A 19,891-nucleotide genomic window follows, 5' to 3' on the forward strand; every position below is an offset into this window, starting at 1 on the left:
TTTTTGCCCCCTCTAATTTCCAGCTTTGTTCTGTGTAGGGTCTCCTGATACAGGACACCCGTCTAAATGTGAATTTCAGATAAACAGCAAATAATTTAGCTGTGCCCCAAATATTGCATGGGACATCTTTCTTTTTTTATCTTTCTTTTTTTAATGAAAAATAATTTTTTAAAGATTTTATTTATTTATTCATGACAGAGAGAGAGAGAGAGAGAGAGAGAGAGAGAGAGAGAGAGAGAGGCAGAGACACAGGCAGAGGGAGAAGCAGGCCCCATGCAGGGAGCCTTATGTGGGACTCGATCCCGAGTCTCCAGGATCAGGGCCTGGGCTGAAGGCAGCGCTAAACCGCTGAGCCACCCGGGCTGCCCTCTTTTTTTAATTCTTTATTTGAAATCAGACTCACATAGGATCCTGTAGTTTGTATTTGCTAATCCGCTCTAGTTCGGGGGGTGGGGGTGGGGGGGTGGCATCCTTAGGATCTTTCCACGGTGGTTCCCACAGTCACCTGAAGAACATTCTGAAAATACTATGGCTGGGTTCCTCCCTGGGCACTCCTGATTCTCACTTAGTCTGAGGTAGGGCCTTGTCAATAGGAATTTTAAGCCCCCGGGTGATTTTATTGTGTGGCTAGGGCACAGGACCCCTGTAGGAGGAGACAGGTGTTAACTGATGAAACGCCCAAGGCCAGGTGTTGTTGGATTTAGGCTCCCTTAAACTTGAATTCTTTGGGTTTTGTTCTGTGAAAAAATGTCATCTTACCACTTCTTATTGCTGAGCCCAGAGGCAAGGGTCAAGTAGGTCACCAAAAAATGCCCTGTTAGTATGTGAAATGGTCTTATTTCAGGTCAACTGAGCCCATAAAGAGAGAAGTCGGGAGCTGTAGTAATATTGACACCACTGCAGCAAATGCCTCTCCGTCCTGACACTTCAGGTTTTATAATAAATGGTGCATCTGGGCCCCCTGGTAAAAGATTTACCGTTTACCATTACTTTTATTACAGGTCAGTGCTCAAGAATGCAGGGGTCTGTTTTAAGCACACTTCAAGTTCAAGAGGAATCTGAGCATGATTTTGTTCTGTGGCTCGCACCTGCTCCTCAGCTGCTCACTGGCACCGGGCTGGTAGCCCTGGGGCAGCACGCGCTCATTCCGCCCGGTAGGGACCTTCTATTTGAGCTTGGTGCTCTTTCCTCCTGTGAATAACCCCTGCCAAGAGACACCTTTACAGTAAGTGCGAAGGAGATGCTGGCACAGAGTTCCAGCCGAGTAAGAGTCAAAGCCAGAGTGAGAGGGAAATAAAATGCCTGTGACAGAAACACAGTTTATAGAAAATGATGATGGTGGGTCAGCAGACAGCATGGCTCGCTGGCGCAGGCAAAGTTCAGGAATGGAGGTTTGAAGAGAAAGGGCTTTATGAGAAATGCCGTCTAAGTGAGCGCGTTCGTGGTGGAGGTTTGCAACTCCTGCTTATCTAATGAGAAGTTCTAGAAACTCTTAGAGCAAGAGGTAGTGGAGTATAAAATACACATTTTGAATTTGAAATCCTGGCTTTGGTGCTCCTTAGCTCCTGTGTCCTTAGGCAACTATTTAATCTACCTGAACTTTTATTTCTTCATCTGTACAAATGCTTCTGGAATAGTAGGGTAAGACTTTTGAAATTCCACTCTGCCAAACAATCAAAGAACACAGGTAAAAATTGTTAAAATCATCTTTTTCAAAGTTCTGGAAATTAGCTAAAGGACTGCAACAATTCAGGGAGTATTTATTCAAGAAAAACAGTTGAATCTCAGTATGAACAGGGAGCTTTGTGGCATTTTGACTTAACCACTTTCCTTACCCCTCACTCCAGATATGTGGTGGCCAAGGAAGCGAACAGAATGGGCTTGTTAAAAACGATCAGCAACAACTGTTTAGCATCATCACTATCTAAGGCAGTCACACCAGTCAAGGCTCACGAGAGACCCAAGGTTTTAACTGAAAAAAGTTAAAACTGGTGAACGAGATGTCCACAGAGGACACTGAAAAGCTCTAGTGTGTTAGTGGAGTCCGAGAAGTCCTTGCACAGATGCAGGTCAGCACACCTGCCCAGGAGATCTGACCAGGCTTGCCCTCTATCTCCAGTTGACCTTGAGGCTCTGCAGAAGTAAGAAGTAAAGGCTAAAGTAGAACTGTCAGGACTTTCCGGAACACTGAATGTGTGCTCCAACTTTGATGGAAAACATTAACCTACATATCAAAGACGATCAAAGAACTCCATGGAAGAAAAACTCAGAGACCACAGGTAGACCCAACATGGCCAACTTGGAAAGCAGCAGGAGAAAGGAAACTCATCACAGGGGATCTTCAGCAAGTTGAATATCCCAACAGAAACCATGCAGGCCAGGTGGTAGGATGGATGACACGTTCAAAGTGCCAGAAGAAAAACAAAAACGAAAAAACCCTATTAGCCAAGAACTTGAGAGCCAGCAAACTGTTCTTCAAAAAATAAAGACATCCCCAGATAAACAACTGAGAGAATTTGTTGCAAATAGACCTGTTTTGCATGAAATACTAAAGGGACTCCTTTAGACTGAAATAAAAGGATGATTCGAACTTGAATTCACGTGAATAAAGAACACCAGTAAAAATAAATATATGAGAATTATAAAAGTATAAATGTATTTTTATTTACACCTCTTCCATATAATTTTAGACAACCGCATAAAACAATACTTATTAAACTTCTGATAGGTTTACTTATATATAGATGTAATTTGTATGACAAGAGCACAAAAGAGAGAAAAAGAATGAAACTATGTATCGGAGCAATGGTTTTGTGTAATATTGCAATTAATCAGGTATTAATCTAAACCAGATTGTTTTAACATGCTAATAGTAACCTTTTGGAAAACCACTAAGAAAATAACTTTAAAAATATAGTTGAGAAACAACAAAGGAATTAAAGGGGCGTACTCAAACTTATTTAATGCAAAAGGCGGCAATTACGAAAGAGAGGAACAAAAGCGATGTAAGACACATAGAAAATGAATAATAAAATAGTAGGCCTAAATCCTACCTAATCTGTAATTACATTAAATGTATATGGATTAAACATTCCAATCAAAAGGCAGAGAGTGCCAGGATGAATTTCTAAATATGGTGTAACTGGGGCACCTGGGTGGCTCAGTTGGCTAAGCATCTAACTTCGGCTCATGGTCTCAAGGTGCTGGGATTGAGCCCCACATTGGCTCAATCAGAGCAGGGAGGCTGCTTGTCCCTCTCCCTTTCTCTCTGCCCCTCTCCCCACACTTGCTCCCTCAGTCTCTCCCTCAAATAAATGAAGAATAAAATCTTTAAAACAAACAAACAAACATGGTGACTACATTTTCTCTGCAATACACACTTTTTTTTTTAATTGTTATTTATTTATGATAGTCACAGAGAGAGAGAGAGAGGCGCAGAGACACAGGCAGAGGGAGAAGCAGGCTCCATGCACCGGGAGCCCGACGTGGGATTCGATCCCGGGTCTCCAGGATCGCGCCCTGGGCCAAAGGCAGGCGCCAAACCGCTGTGCCACCCAGGGATCCCTGCAATACACACTCTTTAGATTCAAAGGTACAAATAGACTCACAATAAAAGGATGGAAAAGGATGTACTATGCAAGAAGTAACCAGAGAAGAGCTATACAAATATCAAGCAATATATACTTTAAAATTGTTACCAGAGACAAGGGAAGACATTTTATAATGGAAAAGGGTCACTCCAATAGGAAAAGATAATTATAAACATATATGTACTAGGACGCCCAGGTGGCTCAGTAGTTGAGCATCTGCCTTTGGCTCAGGTCATGACCCCAAGGTCCCGGGATCGAGTCCTGCATTGTGCTCCCCGCAGGGAGTCTGCTTCTCTCTCTGCCTGTGTCTCTGCCTCTCTCTCTCTTTTTCGGTGTCTCATGAATGAATAAATAAAATCTCTAAAAAAACAAACTATATATGTACCTAAAAATAGAGCCCAAAGCAAAAACTAGTAAAATTAAAGAGGGAAGCAGACAATTCAGTAATAGTTGGTGACTTTAATAACCCACTTTTGATAATGCAGAAGATCAACAATGAAATAGAAAACTTGAACAATGGATGAACTAGATCTTTTTTAAGATTTTATTCATTCATTCAGGAGAGACACAGAGAGAGGCAGAGATACAGGCAGAGGGAGAAGCAATCCCAGGGGACTCGATCCCAGGACCCTGGGATCACGACCCGAGCCCTAGGCAGATGCTCAGCCGCTGAGCCCCCCAGGCGCCCCTGGATAAACTAGATCTACTAGACAACTAAAGAGTGCACCCAACAGCAGCCAAACAGACATTCTTCTCATGTACACATGGAACATTCTCCAGGAAAGGCTACAGGTATCCCCTGTTTCTCAAAAGTTTGTTTTAAGCCACTTTGCTTTCATGAAGGACCTCCATCAGGCCTTCATTGTGAAAGGCCTCTTGCTTTTGCTAACTGAATGAAATCAAAGAGGATTTCCACTTTTATGAAGAAAAGGTGAGAAGAGTGTTCAGCATTGGTTTCACAGCAATAGAGGATGTGCACACCCTGAGCAGCAAGAGCGGCCCCACGGTGCTCCTTCCCCTGGAACTATCCTCCGCATCTCAGCACCAAGCTGCCAAAGCTCTGAACTGTGTCTGTGAGCATCTGTTCTTCAGTTTGATTTATTTTGTGCATCCATTAGCAAGATGTGTCATAAAGTATCAGAAAAGCCTAAACGAGGTCTGGGGATGCTCAAAATTTTTTTTGTCTAAATTAATGGTAATTGCTCCTTTATGCCATTTCAGCTCACAAAAGGTTTCACAGTGACCCTCCATTTTGGGGTGGGGGAGGGGGAATCCTGTGCATATTAGGTCATAAAACAAACCTCAGTAAGTTGTAAAGGACTGAAATTGCACAACGTCGATTCTGGATCATACATGGGATCAAATCATTTCCTTGTTTGTAAAATGTGACAATATTTACCTGAGAGGGGGATAAAAGAAATCATATCTCAAGTAGCTAGCACGGGGCCTAATAAATAGTAAGAATATCATATATACAATAGTGTGTTAGTTTTCTCTTATGCTAGAGCATTGTAAATCATAAGTTAGCTTCCTCCTTAAAAATTTAAAAACAAAATGTTTAAATGCCTTGAATTGGTGGCAGATTATATAATTGATGGTCTCTTAGTACTGAAGAAATACAGTATCACAACCCTGATGCTTCCACCACCATCGTGGCTAAAAGTTGAATATAAAACTTGTCTTAGCAGTAAACAACTGGCACATTTCTAAATTATCCTGTTTGTAACTAAATAAGATAAATGATTATTGATCCACTTGGTTTTTCAATGATCGTCCATTAGCGTCCATGAATGTGGGACTTTTTCATTCATTTCACACCAGAGAGGATCAGACCGTATTTTCATGAGTTAATTCCTCTGATCAAGATACAAAGTTTGAGGGACCCCTGAGTGGCTCAGTGGTTGAGCGTCTGCCTTCGGCTCAGGGTGTGATCAAGTCCTGCATCGGACTCCTCCTGGGGAGCCTGCTTCTCCCTCTGCCTGTGTCTCTGGCTCTCTCTCTCTCTCTCTCTCTCTCTTTCTCTCTCTCTGTGTGTCTCATGAATAAATAAACAAAATCTTTAAAAAAATATAAAGTTTGAATTTTTACCACTTTAGAATAGAACCCAGTTCAGTCTGTGGCTACTTTCATGCAACAAAGCAGAGTAGTTGTGACAGAGTCCAAATGGCCCATAAAGCCTAAAATATTTATTATATGGCCTTTCAAAGAAAAAGTTTGCTGAACCCTAACCGAAGAACTAAATACTTCTTGGGTGGGCCTCATAGATGATAATCTAGGAAAGACACTGAAAAGGCACACAAGTCATCCTTTTACTTCCAAGTTTGCATAACTTTCTTCAACATGGCCAATCCTGTCTCATTCTGAGTGCCCACCAACCCCCGCCAGTCGATGTTTGAAGTAATTCCCAGATACACACTATAACGTCTATAAGTGAGTCTATTTGAATTGTATTTTAAGACACATAATGCTAATAGTGATAGCGCTTATCTGTTTTGGAAGTATGAGCACAACCGCAGTTAATTTTCAAATTCTACTGTGCATTTGACAGACTGGCCAGATGTCCTCTAATTTATATTAGGGCTTCCAGGAGTTGCAATTTTTTTTTTTTTTTTTTTTTTTTTTTTTACCTAAGACACAGAAGAGAGATTTTGTAGTTCTCCAGACTTCCCTTTTGTCTCACTGACCCAACTCAGCAAGGAAGTAATCACAAATTCAGAACTGCTAAGACTGTTATTTTCAGGTTCCATAATTCCTTCATTTAAATCAGTGACGTCTGTTTACTGACATAAAATAGTAGTGCTTAAAGGGTCTGAGATGGCTTGGTTTGGGACATTTTGCTCCCATGACCTCATTTTTCTCTCATCTTCGTATCAAACATCCCTCCACCCCACTCCCACCTCATAGCAGTGCCTTCTGAATGAGCTCGTCTACATTCACCTTTTTGGTGATGACGGCTGTAAATCAAAATTTTGCAAAAGGGTAAAAGACGCAGTGCAGATTTATATTCCCCTTTTTTTAGAGACGTGCTACCCTCCAGTCTGCATTCAGACCTTCCAAAGCCCTGTCCATATCCCTTTGGACCAGCAAATGATCAGATTGACCAGCGCTGGTGCCTGGAAGGCAGTCAAACAGCACCCTGCCCCCACCTCATGCTCATCCACACCCTGAATCTCTTGCAAGCAGCTTATGTGGAATCAATAAAGCAAAAGAGGTTAGCTGGCTGGAAAATCTCGTCAGAAGTGAAAGACAAGACAGTAAAAATGTGGAGTTGTACTGAGAAGCAGCTGTCTTTTCAGGGCTCTAATGATAGAAAAAGTGATTAAAAATGCAGGCTAATTGTTAGGATATTTAACTCACTCTTTGGCCTGACATTGAATTGAAGGAAAAAACTGGGATGGCAACGACTTGGAAATATTTTGCACATGGGGATTTTTAAATGATGGGAATTAAAAAAAAAATACACATGCACATACAATTTAAAAACTGTCTTGTTTTCCCTCTGCTATGGCTCTCAAGCCACAGTCTAGGGAACAAAAGAAGCACCTGACTTTCCCAAAGGTCACAAACGGTGATGTTGGGATGGTCCTATCATTAAGTGAGGGGTTAAAGGCCTTCCTTCCCCCCTGTAGGCTCATAGCCCCAGGAGTCCACCTTTTCCTGGCTTAGTGATGATCATGGTAAGCTGCACGAAGAGGCAGAAACATAGATGTGGAGGAGAAATCTCACGGGGGCCCCAGGACAGCCGTCATTATTGCTGGGAGTTGGTTTCCCTCATTTCAGTCACTACCAGCTTCCATATGGAGGAGAACTTCCCAAGTTACAAATGTCTGTTCTCAATGCTGTTTACTTCGAACTTATCCCACGTCCCTCCTGGCCAGGCTCGCTATATCTTGTTTCACTTATCTCTTGCTGTGTAATAAATATCTAAGTCTTACATGGCCTAAAATAAAACCATGTTATTTGCTCATGTTTTTGTGGGTTTGGAATTGAGGCAGGGCTCAGTGTGGATGGCTTCTCTCTGCTCTGTGATGTCTGTGGCCTCAGCTGGAATGGCCTGCACAGCTGAAAGCTAGCCAGGCCTCTCTCTTATGGCATCACCTGGAGCGACTCAAGAGGGATTTGGGGATGAGAGATGGCCTCACTTCCAACATCTGGGCACTTTGGTTATCTCCCTGGTGGCCTCTCATCACTCAGTAATCTAGTCTGACATTTGCAGTGTGGCTGGCTTCCAAGAGTGAAAGCAGGTGCTATAAGGCCTCTAGAGACCTAAATTTGGAATTCTCAGAATGTCACTTCTGCATTCTATTAATCAAGGCAAGTCACCAGCCAGCCCAGATGCAAGGGGTAGGGAAACAAATGCCACCTCGTGATGGGAAAAGGAGCACTTGTGAACAGATGCAGGAGGCATTGTTGGCAGCCATCTTTGGAGACAACCTACCACAGCTTTCAAGAGCTAATCTGATAAGCTAAGCACTGCTCATGAGAGAATGCTACAAGACTCCTCCATCTTCCATCTTTTTCTTCCACAGAAAAGAAATGTGTTAACCTTTAGGTATTTAATCTTGGGATTGACTCTTCATGACTTTCTACTATTGAGTGGGGAGGAGGAGGCCTCATTCGCATTAGGGTACAAGTGAAGGTGAAACCAGCTGAGGTGGTTTTACAATAAAACTATTCTAATATAAGAGCTCTGTAGCTAGTCTGCTCTTCCAAACTAAGCTTCAGATAAGCTAAGCCTACTTTTAGCTTTCTTTTGTGAATCAATACTTAGAGGTTATTTTTAACATTGTGTTATTTTCTAGATTACTTTTAACTTCCTGGACTCTAGAACTAAGCAGAATTAGCATTCTTTGCTGTCTTGTCCCATCTGTTAACTTTTCTCTATAAGATGGAACATTTTACTAACACTTTGTAAGTACTTAAAATGCTTAAGCGCCTAAGGAGAGTCTTGACTTTTACAGTCTTCAGCAAGTATATAATCACTAGCCCTCTCAAAAATACCTCATGGGGTGAAGGGCTCAGTCAACAAGGGGATATAACACTTGTAAATACTTAGACATCCAACATAAGAGCACCTAAATAAAGCAAATATTGAGAGGCCTAAGGGCAGAAATAGCAATACAATAATAATAAGGGACTTTAATACTGTACCTACACCAATGGGTAGATCATTCACAAAGAAAATCAATAAGGAAACATCAGCCTTAAGTGACAGGTTATACCAGATGAAACTAGGAGGTATTTATACAGAATATTCTAATCAAAAGCAACAGAATAGACAGTTCTTCTCAAGAGCACATGGAATATTCTCCAGGATAGGTCATATGTTAGGCCATAAAACAAGGCTTAACAAATTTAAGATTGAAATCATATAAACCGGGAATCCCAGGGTGGCTCAGCGGTTTAGTGCCTGCCTTTGGCCCAGGACGTGATCCTAGAGACCCGGGATCGAGTCCCACATGGGGCTCCCTACATGGAGCCTGCTTCTCCCTCTGCCTGTGTCTCTGCCCCTCTCTCTCTCTCTCTCTGTCTCTCATGAATAAATAAATAAAACCTTTACAAAAAAATGAAATTGTATCAACCATATTTTCTGACTACAATGGTATGAAACTAGAAATTGGTTATAAGAAGAAAACTGGAAAATTCACAAATATATAGAGATTAAACACTATGCTACTGAACAATCAGTGGGTCAATGAAGAAATCAAAGAGGAAATAAAAAAATACCTTGAGACATACCAAAACCTATAGGCTGCAGCAAAAGCAGTCCAAGAGGGCGGTTCATAGCAATAAATGCCTATCTCAAGAAATAAGAAAAATTTCAATATAATTATACAACTCAAGGAATCAGAAAGTAAACAAAGTTCAAAGTTAGTAGAAGGGAGAAAATAACGAAGATCAAAGCAGAAATAAATGAAATAGGGACAAAAAGGACAATAGAAAAGATCACTGAAACCAAGAGCTGGTTCTTTGAAAAGATAAACAAAATTGACAAACCTGTAGCTAGACTCACCAAGAAAAAATGACCAGTACTCATAAATAAAATTGGCAACAAAAGAGGAGACATTACAACTGATACTACAGAAATACAAAGGATCATAAGAGACACTACCAATAATTACATGCCAACAAATTGGACAATCTAGAAGAAACAGATAAGTCTCTAAAAACATACAACCTTCTGAGACTGAATCATGAAGAAATAGAAAAGCTGAAGAGACTGATTGCTAGCAAGGAGACTGATTCAGTAATCAAAAATCTCCCAACAAACAAAAGTTCAGGACCAGATGGCTTCACGGGTAGAAATCTGCCCGAGATTCAAATAGGAATACCAATCCTTTTCAAACTCTTCCACAAAACAGAGAACAGAAGAGAACAGAATATTTCCAAACTAATTTTATGAGGCTAGCATTACCTGACCAAAACCAGACAAGGATACCACAAGAAAAGAAAATTACAAGCCAATAGCAAACCAAATTCAGCAATACATTAAGAGGATCTTCACCCTAATCACATAGGATTTATTCCAGGGGTACAAGAACTGTTTAATTTCTGCAAACAGTGTGCTACATCATATTCACAAAATAAAGAATAAACATATGATCATCTCAGTAGATGAAGAAAAAGCATTTGGTAAAACTTAACATTTCTTTATTATAAAAACTCTCAACAAAAAGGTTATAGAGGGAACATACCTCAACACAATAAAGGCCATATATGACACACCCACAGATAACATCATCCTGAGTGGTAAAAAGCTGAAATCTTTTCTTCTAAAACCAGGAATAAGAAAAAGATGCATACTCTTGTCACTTTTATTCAGCATAGTATTGGAAGGCTAACCAGAGCAATTCAGCAAGAAAAAGAAGTAAAAGGCATTCAATCATAAAGGAAAAGGTAAAACTATCACTATTTGCAGATAATATGATATTATATATAAAAAATCCCGGCCGCCTGGGTGGCTCAGCAGTTGAGCACCTGCCTTCGGCTCAGGGTGTGATCCTGGAGTCTCAGGATTGAGTCCCACATCGGGCTCCCTGCACTGAGACTGCTTCTCCCTCTGCCTGTGTCTCTGCCTCTCTCTCTCTCTCTCTGTGTGTCTCTCATGAATAAGTAAATAAAATCTTAAAAATAAAAAAATAAAAAATCCCCCAAAGAGTCCCCTTTAAAACTGCTAGAGCTTATAAATGAATTCAGTAAAGCTGCAGGATACAAAAGCAATATACAGAAATCTCTTGCATTTCTATACACCAATAACAAGCAATCAGAAAGAGAAATTAAGAAAACTATCCCATTTATAAATTAGATCAAAATCATAAGATTCCTAGCAATAAACTTAACCAAGGAGGTAAAAGGCTATACACTGAAAATTTTAAGACACTGATGAAAGAAAATGAGTATGACACAAAGAAATGGAAAGGTGTACCATGTTCATGGATTGGAAGAATCAGTATTGTTAAAATGTCCACACTACCTCAAGCATTCTACAGATTCAGTGCAATTCCTGTCAAAATTCTAATAGCATTTTTCATAGAAATAGAACAAACAATCCTAAAATTTGTATGGAACCATGAGAGACCCCAAACAGCCAAAGCAATGTTGAGAAAGAACAAAGCTGAAGGCATCATGCTCCCTGATTTCAAACTATATTACAAGCTATAGCTATAGTAACGAAAACAGTATGGTATTTATAAAAAGACAGACACATAGATTAATAAAACAGAATAGAGAGCCCAGAAACAAACCCACACATACATGGTCAGTTAATTTATGACAAAGGAGCCAAAGATATACAATAGGGAAAGAGCAATCTCTTCGATAAATGGTGTTGGGGAAACTGGACAGTCACATGCAAAAGGATGAAACTGGACCTCTACACCATACATAAATATTAACTCAAAATGGATTAAAGACTTGAATGTAAGCTGAAACCATAAAACTCCTAAAAGAAAACATAGGCAGTAAGGTCCTTGACCTGGGTCTTGGCAATGATTTTTTTTTGACACCAAAAGCAAAGGCATCAACAGACAGCCAAAATAAACAAGTGTGATTATATCAAACTAAAAAGCTTTTGTACAGCAAAAGAAACCATCAACAAAATGAAAAAGCAACCTGCTGAATGGGAGAAAATATTTGCAAATCATTTATCTGAAAAGAGATTAATATCCAAGATATATTAAGAACTCATACGTTAAAAAAGAAAAACCCAAAACAACCCAATTAAAAAATGGGCAGAAGATCTGAACAGACGTCTTTCCAAAGAAGACCTACAGATGGCCAACAGACACATATCCAGCATCACTAATCATCAGGGAAATGTAAATCAAAACCATAAGATACCACCTCACACTTGTTAGAATGGTTCTCATAAAAAAAGACAAGAAATGACAAGTGTTGGCAAGGATGTAGTGAAAAGGAGACCCTGTGTGCTGTTGGTGGGACTGTAAATTGCCACAACCACTACGGAAAACAGGATGGCGCATCATCAAAAAAATAAAATTGGAACAACCATATGATTCCCACTTCTGGATATGTATCCAAAGAAAATGAAAACTCTTAACTCAAAAAGACATATGCACCCCCATGATGACTGCAACATTATTTACAATATACAAGATATGGAAAAAACAGTCTCCATCAACGAATGAATGGATACGGAAAATGGACACACATACACGCTGGCTGTTCAGTCATAAAATATAATGAAATCTTGCCATTTGTGACCATGTAGATGGCCCTTAAGGACATTATAAGTGAAATAAGATAAATATCATATGATCTCCATTATATGCGGAATCTAAAAAATTAAAAATTAACCCCAAACATTCACAGGCACAGAGAACAGCCTGCTGGGTGGGAGACACAGGAGTGAGGGGTGAGAGAAATGGGTGACTGAGGGTCAAAAGATACAAGTTTGCAGTTACAAAATAATTAAGTCGTGTGGATGTAATGTACCCCATGATGGCTATAATTAATATTGTATTGCATATTTGAAAGTTTCTAAGCTTCCTCTTATCATAAGAAAAAAATACTTTTGTTAATATGAATGTAATGCATGGTAACCAGAATTTTTGTGATGATCATTTTGCAATTTGTATATCGAATCACTGTGTATTCGTGTATCGGATACATAATACACTAAGTATTCGTGTATCGAATCACTCTGTTGTACATCAGAAGCTAATGTGATATTGTGTATCAATTATACCTCAATAAAAAAGAAAAAGAAACAATACCTCTTGGGAGCAATTCTTGGTAGTAACATCCAGGGTGTTTCTTCTAGATGCATCGTTGAAATGGATAGATAGCCTTTACTGCTATTCTTGTGAAGGTTTATGGAGTTGGCATCCATTCCCTTTTGATTGTCTTTGAATCTGTTCACAGTTTGTAACTCCCCATGAGGCCGTGACACTCCTGTCACTCCATTACCTGATATGAAGAAACTTCACAGCAAATTAAAAAAAAAAAATGACACACTTTTCTAAAGGTGTCCTATATACATATATATAGTATTTTATTTTAAAACGTCATTGAGCATATACATTTCTTTAGCTTTTTCCAGGGAACATCGCACCTAAGTTTCAAAACACACAAAATAGATCCCCTTTACTAAACAGTTTTCATTTTGGGGGGGGGGGGTTATGAAAGTCAAGGTGTCACAATCACAAAGCATAAAGGTACATGGTTCTGAAACCATTCTCAGGCAGATTCCTGTCATTCCCTGTACATCTGGCATTTTTTGGGAAACCCAGACCGTGATGCGTTCCTTTACAGATGATCTCCACAGTGGGCTTCCCTGGGTCTCCAGAAGAAACCAAGAAAATGGAAGCAAACAGAAACAAGAGCCTGACCTCAGGACTCCCCAAACACAAAATCCCATGGAAGATCGGAAGGGGGTGGGGGTGGGGGGCACAAGGTTCTCCTTCAACTACGTCGCGGTAGAAAACAACAGCACGTTGACAGCCTCATTTGGTCACTGTCTACCTGTTGCTACGTGAACAAGACTTCATCTAAGACGCAGAGGAAAAATTAAAGCTATTTACACGTAACATCATGGATTAGAAAGAGGAGTAGTGCGCAGACTGCCACTCAAATCTGACAAAGAGGTGCCACGGTGCTCGCCTAAGAGGCGAGTGAGGCTGCTCACGTAGTGTCCTTTGAAAAATCCCAGTGGGCACATGGGCCACAGCACCCACACCCGGCCCACGTCTGCTCAGCGTGCTGGGCTGTGTGTCCTGTGTGGCCTCTAACGCTTCTCTGCAATTGCGAAGTCCTCAAAAATCCAAGTTTCTAATGTCAGATCCCATCCTGTGGCCAGATACTCTTCTCCTGTTTTCTTAGGTCTGGTAAGTTTTAGGGTCAGCCTGATTGTTCTTTGCATAGACAATGACTCTTCACGGCTTTCTCCCAATGTCCCAGAAGCAGTAATTTACAGAAAATAGACGCTCATAAATGTTTAACATATTCCCTCTGAGACGAGTGGGGCTGCTGGGTCACTTAAGGAAAGGTCAGATCCTCAAACTGTGGTGGAAAGAAACCACTGGCCATCCTTGGCCTTGTTGAAAAAAGCCCGATTGGCAGGCGAGGAAGGAGGTGCCGTGGAGAGGAGCAGCAGGAGTTTAAAGACCTGAGAGTCTTTTTTCCAAATGTTTCCATGCTAGTGCTCTTGGTATACCAAAAATCCTGCCCGAATGGCCAAGATCTGAGGCTAAATCTGGGTCCCGGGACTCTCACCCCCTGTCCACCAGTAGCTACCTACAGCACAGCTCACTTCGCATGGCCCCATAGAGGTGAGCTGCTAGGAATTTCAAAAAATCAAATACCCTAAATTCCCCAAAGCTGGGGAAAGGAACCGACATCGCCACTTGGTGTAGTTTTGTCCTATTCCACAGCTGAGTGGGCGGCCTCACCCGATGTCCCCCTCTCCCTTCCCGCCCCAAGAGCCGCAGTTAGGGAAGGATGACCACCCCAGAACGTACACTCCACCTGTGACTGCGGCCACCGCTCTGATGACCACAGGTGTCACGAGAACCCAGGGTAGGTGGTCACCTGCAGGGTGTGCACGGAGTGGGAGTTTGCTCTCTTTAAGGAAAAGACCGTCCCCAAATATTCGGAAGAGTGGGGTCCAGCCTAACAGAGATTTAGAATGGAAAGAGCCTTTCATTAGAGGAAGTGGCCACCTCCCTGCCCCAGGACAACCATAAAGTCCTGACCAGGAAATCGAACGCTTTTTATTAAACAAGACTTCCTCTGGGACGATGAGGACAAGCAGAGTTGGCTAGAAGTCAGCTGCCCAAGATTTCAGAACCACATGTAAATGCGTCCTTCAGAATTTTGAGTGTGTTGCCTTTTGACCTTTCCAGGAATGCTCCAAGGGCCGACCCCGTTATGTAGACACAGTTACTGCTCTGGGACGGGATGGCCTGGGTTCCTGGGTGCAAAGTAAAGCCAAACAGAGTAAGCTCAATTTGCAGAGCTTATCAGCGCTGCGTAGGTCTTTTATGGGCACTAACAAAGCACTCTTTCCCCAAATGATTTATTCGCCTCATTTCTAATTTTCCTCCCATCCCCCAAACAGAAACAGGGCTTCAGCTTTTTACTAACATCTTTCCACCAAGGAGGCTTCTGAAAGGAATTCCTGGATACCTTTCTAACTAAAACCAGCAGGACTTGAATGCTCAAGACTTTAGAATAAATTGAAAAAAAAAAGGGGGGGGTTCCAGAATTTTTCCTGAGACATTTCTTGGCAGTAAATGAACTGGTGAATTGAGTCGAAGGCTGTCATGACATCTATACCCAAAGTCAGACTCTGGTGGCTCAAACCAAAGTAGAACAAGCTCAAGGAGGGACCAACAGAGAAGCCCAGATGAAAGGCAACGGGAACATGGGAAAGAGGTGACTGTGAGGACAGCTTCGCAAAGAAGGCAGTTCAGGGTCCTCCACAGAAAACATTCTGGTTTTCAATTTGTATGTGACTTTGCATCAGAGCAGGAGCAGGAAGGGGACCAGGATGCTGTAAAATGGCGGAGTGTTGTCCCACAGCATCGTGTTCCGCCAGAGAAGCAAATGCTTTACCACAAACCTGTCCCCGCAGAGACATCTGGGGTAGCTGAAATCTCCTGGAGGAGGAGGGAAGCTGTCAGGTGAAGGTGACCCCTGACAGCGTGGTCGTCCAATTCTTCCCAGGCGACATTTTGGCAAATAGCTGGTGGGTAAGTTCCCATAGTACTTCACCTACCAGGCAGCGCGTCATTTCCACACTGTGGAATGAATTCATACCTGAGTAGAGAGGCTCCAGGCCTTTCCTAATAAAATATCTACAACTCTGGGAAGGTGATGAACTATCCTGGAGGAACGATCCCTCTCCTCTCGTCCGGGGAAAGGACTCAACAAACATGCGAACTGGAATTGGTCTCCAGCTGCTTTGGGAATCACATCAACGACATTTTTCTTTATCGGGTGGGAAGGATGCTCTAATTACACAAAATCCTCAAGGTGGTGATGATGCCACAGGACGTGTGCAGGAAGACTCAGTAATTGGACGCTGCTCTGTAAGGCCCCCCAGTGCAGAACCGTAGTCTGCCTAAGAGATGGAAGTGCCTTCTAAAAATCTACTTTGTGATTCCTCGTGGTAGAGAGGCAACAGGTAGTTTTGGTGTTCGCTGCTTCCGCAGCTCCTGTGAGGAACACTCAGAAGTGCAGCAACAATGGGAACTGGGGTTTCAGCTGTTGGGTGGCTGGGGCGTGATTCCAAGGGGAAGGCATGGGGCACACGGCATGAGAATGACCTGTCAACCCAATTCAAATTCACTTTTATCAAACAGCTATTCTAAGTGGGCCTTGCCCTTCGAAGAGGAGAGGGACTGCGGGACCATTGCTCCTTGACAGTACACTGATACACGGCCCTTGGGGGCTGTCACAGCCCATGGAACCTGAATCCAAAATGAAGGAAGGGTCTTCATGTGAGGTATGGCGAACTGCCTGGTACATGGAGCTTCCTGTACTGATCTCTTAAACACTGCTTTACGGGTGTCCCCACGGCCCCCAGCAGGTGGGGAGGGCCAACCATTCCAGATTTGAAAACCTAGATTCTCAGAGAAATCTCAAGCCATGAAAGGGGACCCTTGAAGACAACAGAGGAACCGTTGGTTCAAAGAAACGCCCATATTTTCAGGAAAACATACTGATTTGGTGAGAAAATGCAATTCAAGACAAACTGTTACACAACAAGGACAAGAACTCTGGCAGCCAGGGCACTGTTCCAGAAGGCTGCCTGGGTGATGTGGGCTACTGGGTACAGGGACAGCCTGGGCTGGACTTTGACACATGAATGTTCCTCAGCAAGGAGCTGGAAAGTCCCAGGCCTGTTTTATGGAAGGGAAACAATTAAGATTCAAGAAATATCAAAGAGAAATAAAAAAAAATCCCTGCCTCACCCCACCATAACCATGATAGAATAGAGAGAGAGACACACAGAGATGGCGTTCCCTGAAATAGATCTCAGGCTTACTAGAAGGGGGGGTGCTTACACTTTCTGAGGCATGATCCCCAACTTTGCAACGCAGCACTTTGAACCCGTAGAGAAGCTGGCAGCTTGACAGGCCAGCGTCTTCCGCCAGTTACACCTGAAAATGGCTGCCTAGCTATTCCAAATAAATATGTGTGTGCCCCAAACAGGCAGTGACTACCTGGAGGCCTATTAAAGGAACCAAAAGAAACACAACTCTCGGTAGCAGCCTTTATGTTTTGCTCTTGTTGAGTATCCAGACCTGTTACTAAAGAGGAAACTGAAATCAAAGGGTCCCCCAGAAGTACAGTCAGAGGCCTCTCGGCAGCACACTCCCCACCTGGGCTAGGAAGAGGCTGCATCACCTGGAACTCTGCCGGGGTACTTCCCAGTCCCGTCCTGCCAAGAGTATCCCAGCTTTCTCCCCTGCTGTCCTCCCAATCCCCTGGGCTGTTTTTCAGGAAAGTTTGTTCCCATGTATTAAAGGAATGACATATACAGAAATGTCGTCTCCTGAGCCCAGTCGGTCATTAGATATCCGCCATCCTCTGTCCTTTAGGACACCGCGGGCACGCATCACCAGGTCCTGAGCTGCCAGCGTGTACCTGTGTAGAGAGAAGTAGGAATGAGACCATCAGTCGGCATTAGGCAGAATCAGGAGTCGAGCACGGCTGAGAAGGAGGCATCACTACAGCTGCGTAAATGCTTTTCAAATACCCCTATAGTCTCAAAAAGGCTAGGCCATCTTTTCCCAAAATGTGGGATGCCTAATGTGAGATTATGCTTTTAGGTGGTAGATGGACAAGGCACCCCATACTTTAAAGAACCTCCTAAATTATTCTGTTGAGTCCTCCTCTGAGGCTTTTGGGGATATCAAGGAAAGAGTCTCTATTTGGTGTAAGGCTGTCTTTAACGTGGATCTGCTCAGCTCACAGCTTTGCACTGCAAACCATGGCTAGCGGAAAAAGTACTTGGGAAACATAAGAGCTTTTGTTTTCAGTGTTATTTTGGTGGCCACATTCTTTTTAGGACAAAGGATAGTCATTTTCTATTTATGGTAGGGGTCAATCTTTTAAATAGAATTATTTTTAAAAAGGGAATTTATTTTTTTTAAAAAGTGAGTTTATTTAAATAAATACAATAGTGCCCGTCGCATGGGAGTACAGTAAAAATGTGAAGGTGTTTTTTGAAATGACTGATAAGCCTTGGTGTGGATGAACTATTCACTCCCCCTTATCAATGCCACACTCTCCTCTTGATCAATATAGGTATTTAGGTACAGCGGCAGGTGTGTGTGTGGGGGTCCTCCAAGAATTGGAAAATATGATTGCACATAGACATTTACATTTAGGAAAAAGAATGACTACACTATTAGCCAATGGAAAGTACTGACATATAACGACCAGTGTGGGAGGGGATTTTGGTGGGTATGGGCCCGGGTTGGCTGTGTGGCATTAAAAAAATGAGGCAAAACATCGGCAGGTGTCTATCCAAATACTGATCAGAGCAGAGAAAGTCTTAGCTGACAGACTTCAAAGAGATTTAGTTCCGCTGGTACGACCATATTTAGCGTGGATGAATTATTCTCTCAGCCTGTGCCATTAAACATGATTCACCGTTAACTCTGATTTCACGTTCACCAAATAACCTGATTATGATCTGGCTCCTTGTGTAGGCCTGCCTAAAGGGAAAGGGTGAGCCAGTCATTGTGCTGTAAGAATATCAGTCAGTTATAGTTCTCCACATAAACGTCAACTGGCATTTCGGTTTCCACATCAATCTTGTAAGCTTGGTTAGGGTGAGTCCAGCTCCGACAATGAATCTGTTCTTTGTATGTGGATTAAACCAGTTTCTGAATCTGAAAAGCTAAAAGCCAGACTCTGATAAATCACCAAGATAATAAATGTCACCCTATAAGGAATGCTTCTTGGAAGCCTTTAACTACAGACCACCCTGATATTACTAGTGGATTTTCCCTACTTTGGAATGTCTCTGCCTTGCCCTTAGGACTGCGATTTTATGGAATTCAGAGCACCAGGAGGCTCTTCTATTTCTTCTGGTAAGACCCCTTATGGATTTGCTGGGTTTCATATTAAAAGAGATTGGCAAGTAAACAAATACTAAAATAAAATAAAGTAAAATAAAATAAAATAAAATAAAATAAAATAAAATAAGACTAAGGTTCGTAGCAAATGATCTCAGGATTAAGATTCCAGTCTTTGAGACTCAAGTCTACTTGCAGCCCAGATAGCAGGGAGGAGCGCGGCACACACTACAGCAGGCACAGGAAGTGCTGTTTAGTTCATGCAAAATAAATGCCTTTCCTCCGGGACGATGGGTGGTAGGTGGGTAGGAGAGACACCTTCTTCTGTCCTGAGAGAATTATCAGCTTTGCGGCAGAAAGCTCTTAGGTTGCACTCGAGGGAGGATGAGGCCCCTTTCGGAGGGTTCTCCCACTGAGATCAGGAAATAAACAGCAAGGAGCCCAGAGCGGCCTTTGGCTAAACGGCCCCATAACGTTCCCAAAATGCACATTCGGTAGCTTATACTATATTCAGAAGATTCTCTCAGATGCTCACCCCAGATTAGCCTTGGGTTTATGTTAAATCGTATACCTGACATACAACCATGTAGGGAAAGGCTACCACAGTATCAGAGGGATGTTATTATCCTGGTGATTGACCAGGGTCCAAACTTCACCCTTTTTTTTTTTTTTTTTTTTAAGATTTTACTTATTTATTCATGAGAGACACACAGAGAGAGGCGGAGGGAGAAGCAGGCTTCCTGTGTGGAC

At 42.2% G+C, this 19,891-nt stretch overlaps 1 protein-coding gene and 1 long non-coding RNA gene across 4 annotated transcripts in view; one reads left to right on the forward strand and one right to left on the reverse strand.

Annotated features, from left to right (window-relative positions):
- The window catches only part of LOC112677929 (uncharacterized), a 29,392-nt gene extending 23,178 nt beyond the window's left edge, over positions 1–6,214 (forward strand). Inside the window, exons 6-7 of one of the 2 annotated variants that reach the window (XR_007413351.1) lie at positions 1,002–1,225; positions 1,848–6,214. This is a non-coding gene — a long non-coding RNA (uncharacterized LOC112677929). The remainder of the gene's footprint in view (positions 1–1,001; positions 1,226–1,847) is intronic. The other variant, XR_007413350.1, reaches the window with a different exon arrangement.
- Positions 6,215–13,080: 6,866 nt separating this feature from the next.
- The window catches only part of PPM1H (protein phosphatase, Mg2+/Mn2+ dependent 1H), a 253,471-nt gene continuing 246,660 nt past the window's right edge, over positions 13,081–19,891 (reverse strand). For both annotated transcript variants that reach the window (XM_025476754.3, XM_025476757.3), the window contains exon 10: positions 13,081–17,702. In XM_025476754.3, coding sequence (XP_025332539.3) covers positions 17,555–17,702 — 148 coding nt within the window. In that variant the 3' untranslated portion in view covers positions 13,081–17,554. The remainder of the gene's footprint in view (positions 17,703–19,891) is intronic.

This window comes from Canis lupus, chromosome 10 (genome assembly GCF_003254725.2).
Source record: "Canis lupus dingo isolate Sandy chromosome 10, ASM325472v2, whole genome shotgun sequence".
NCBI classification, from domain to species: domain Eukaryota; kingdom Metazoa; phylum Chordata; class Mammalia; order Carnivora; family Canidae; genus Canis; species Canis lupus.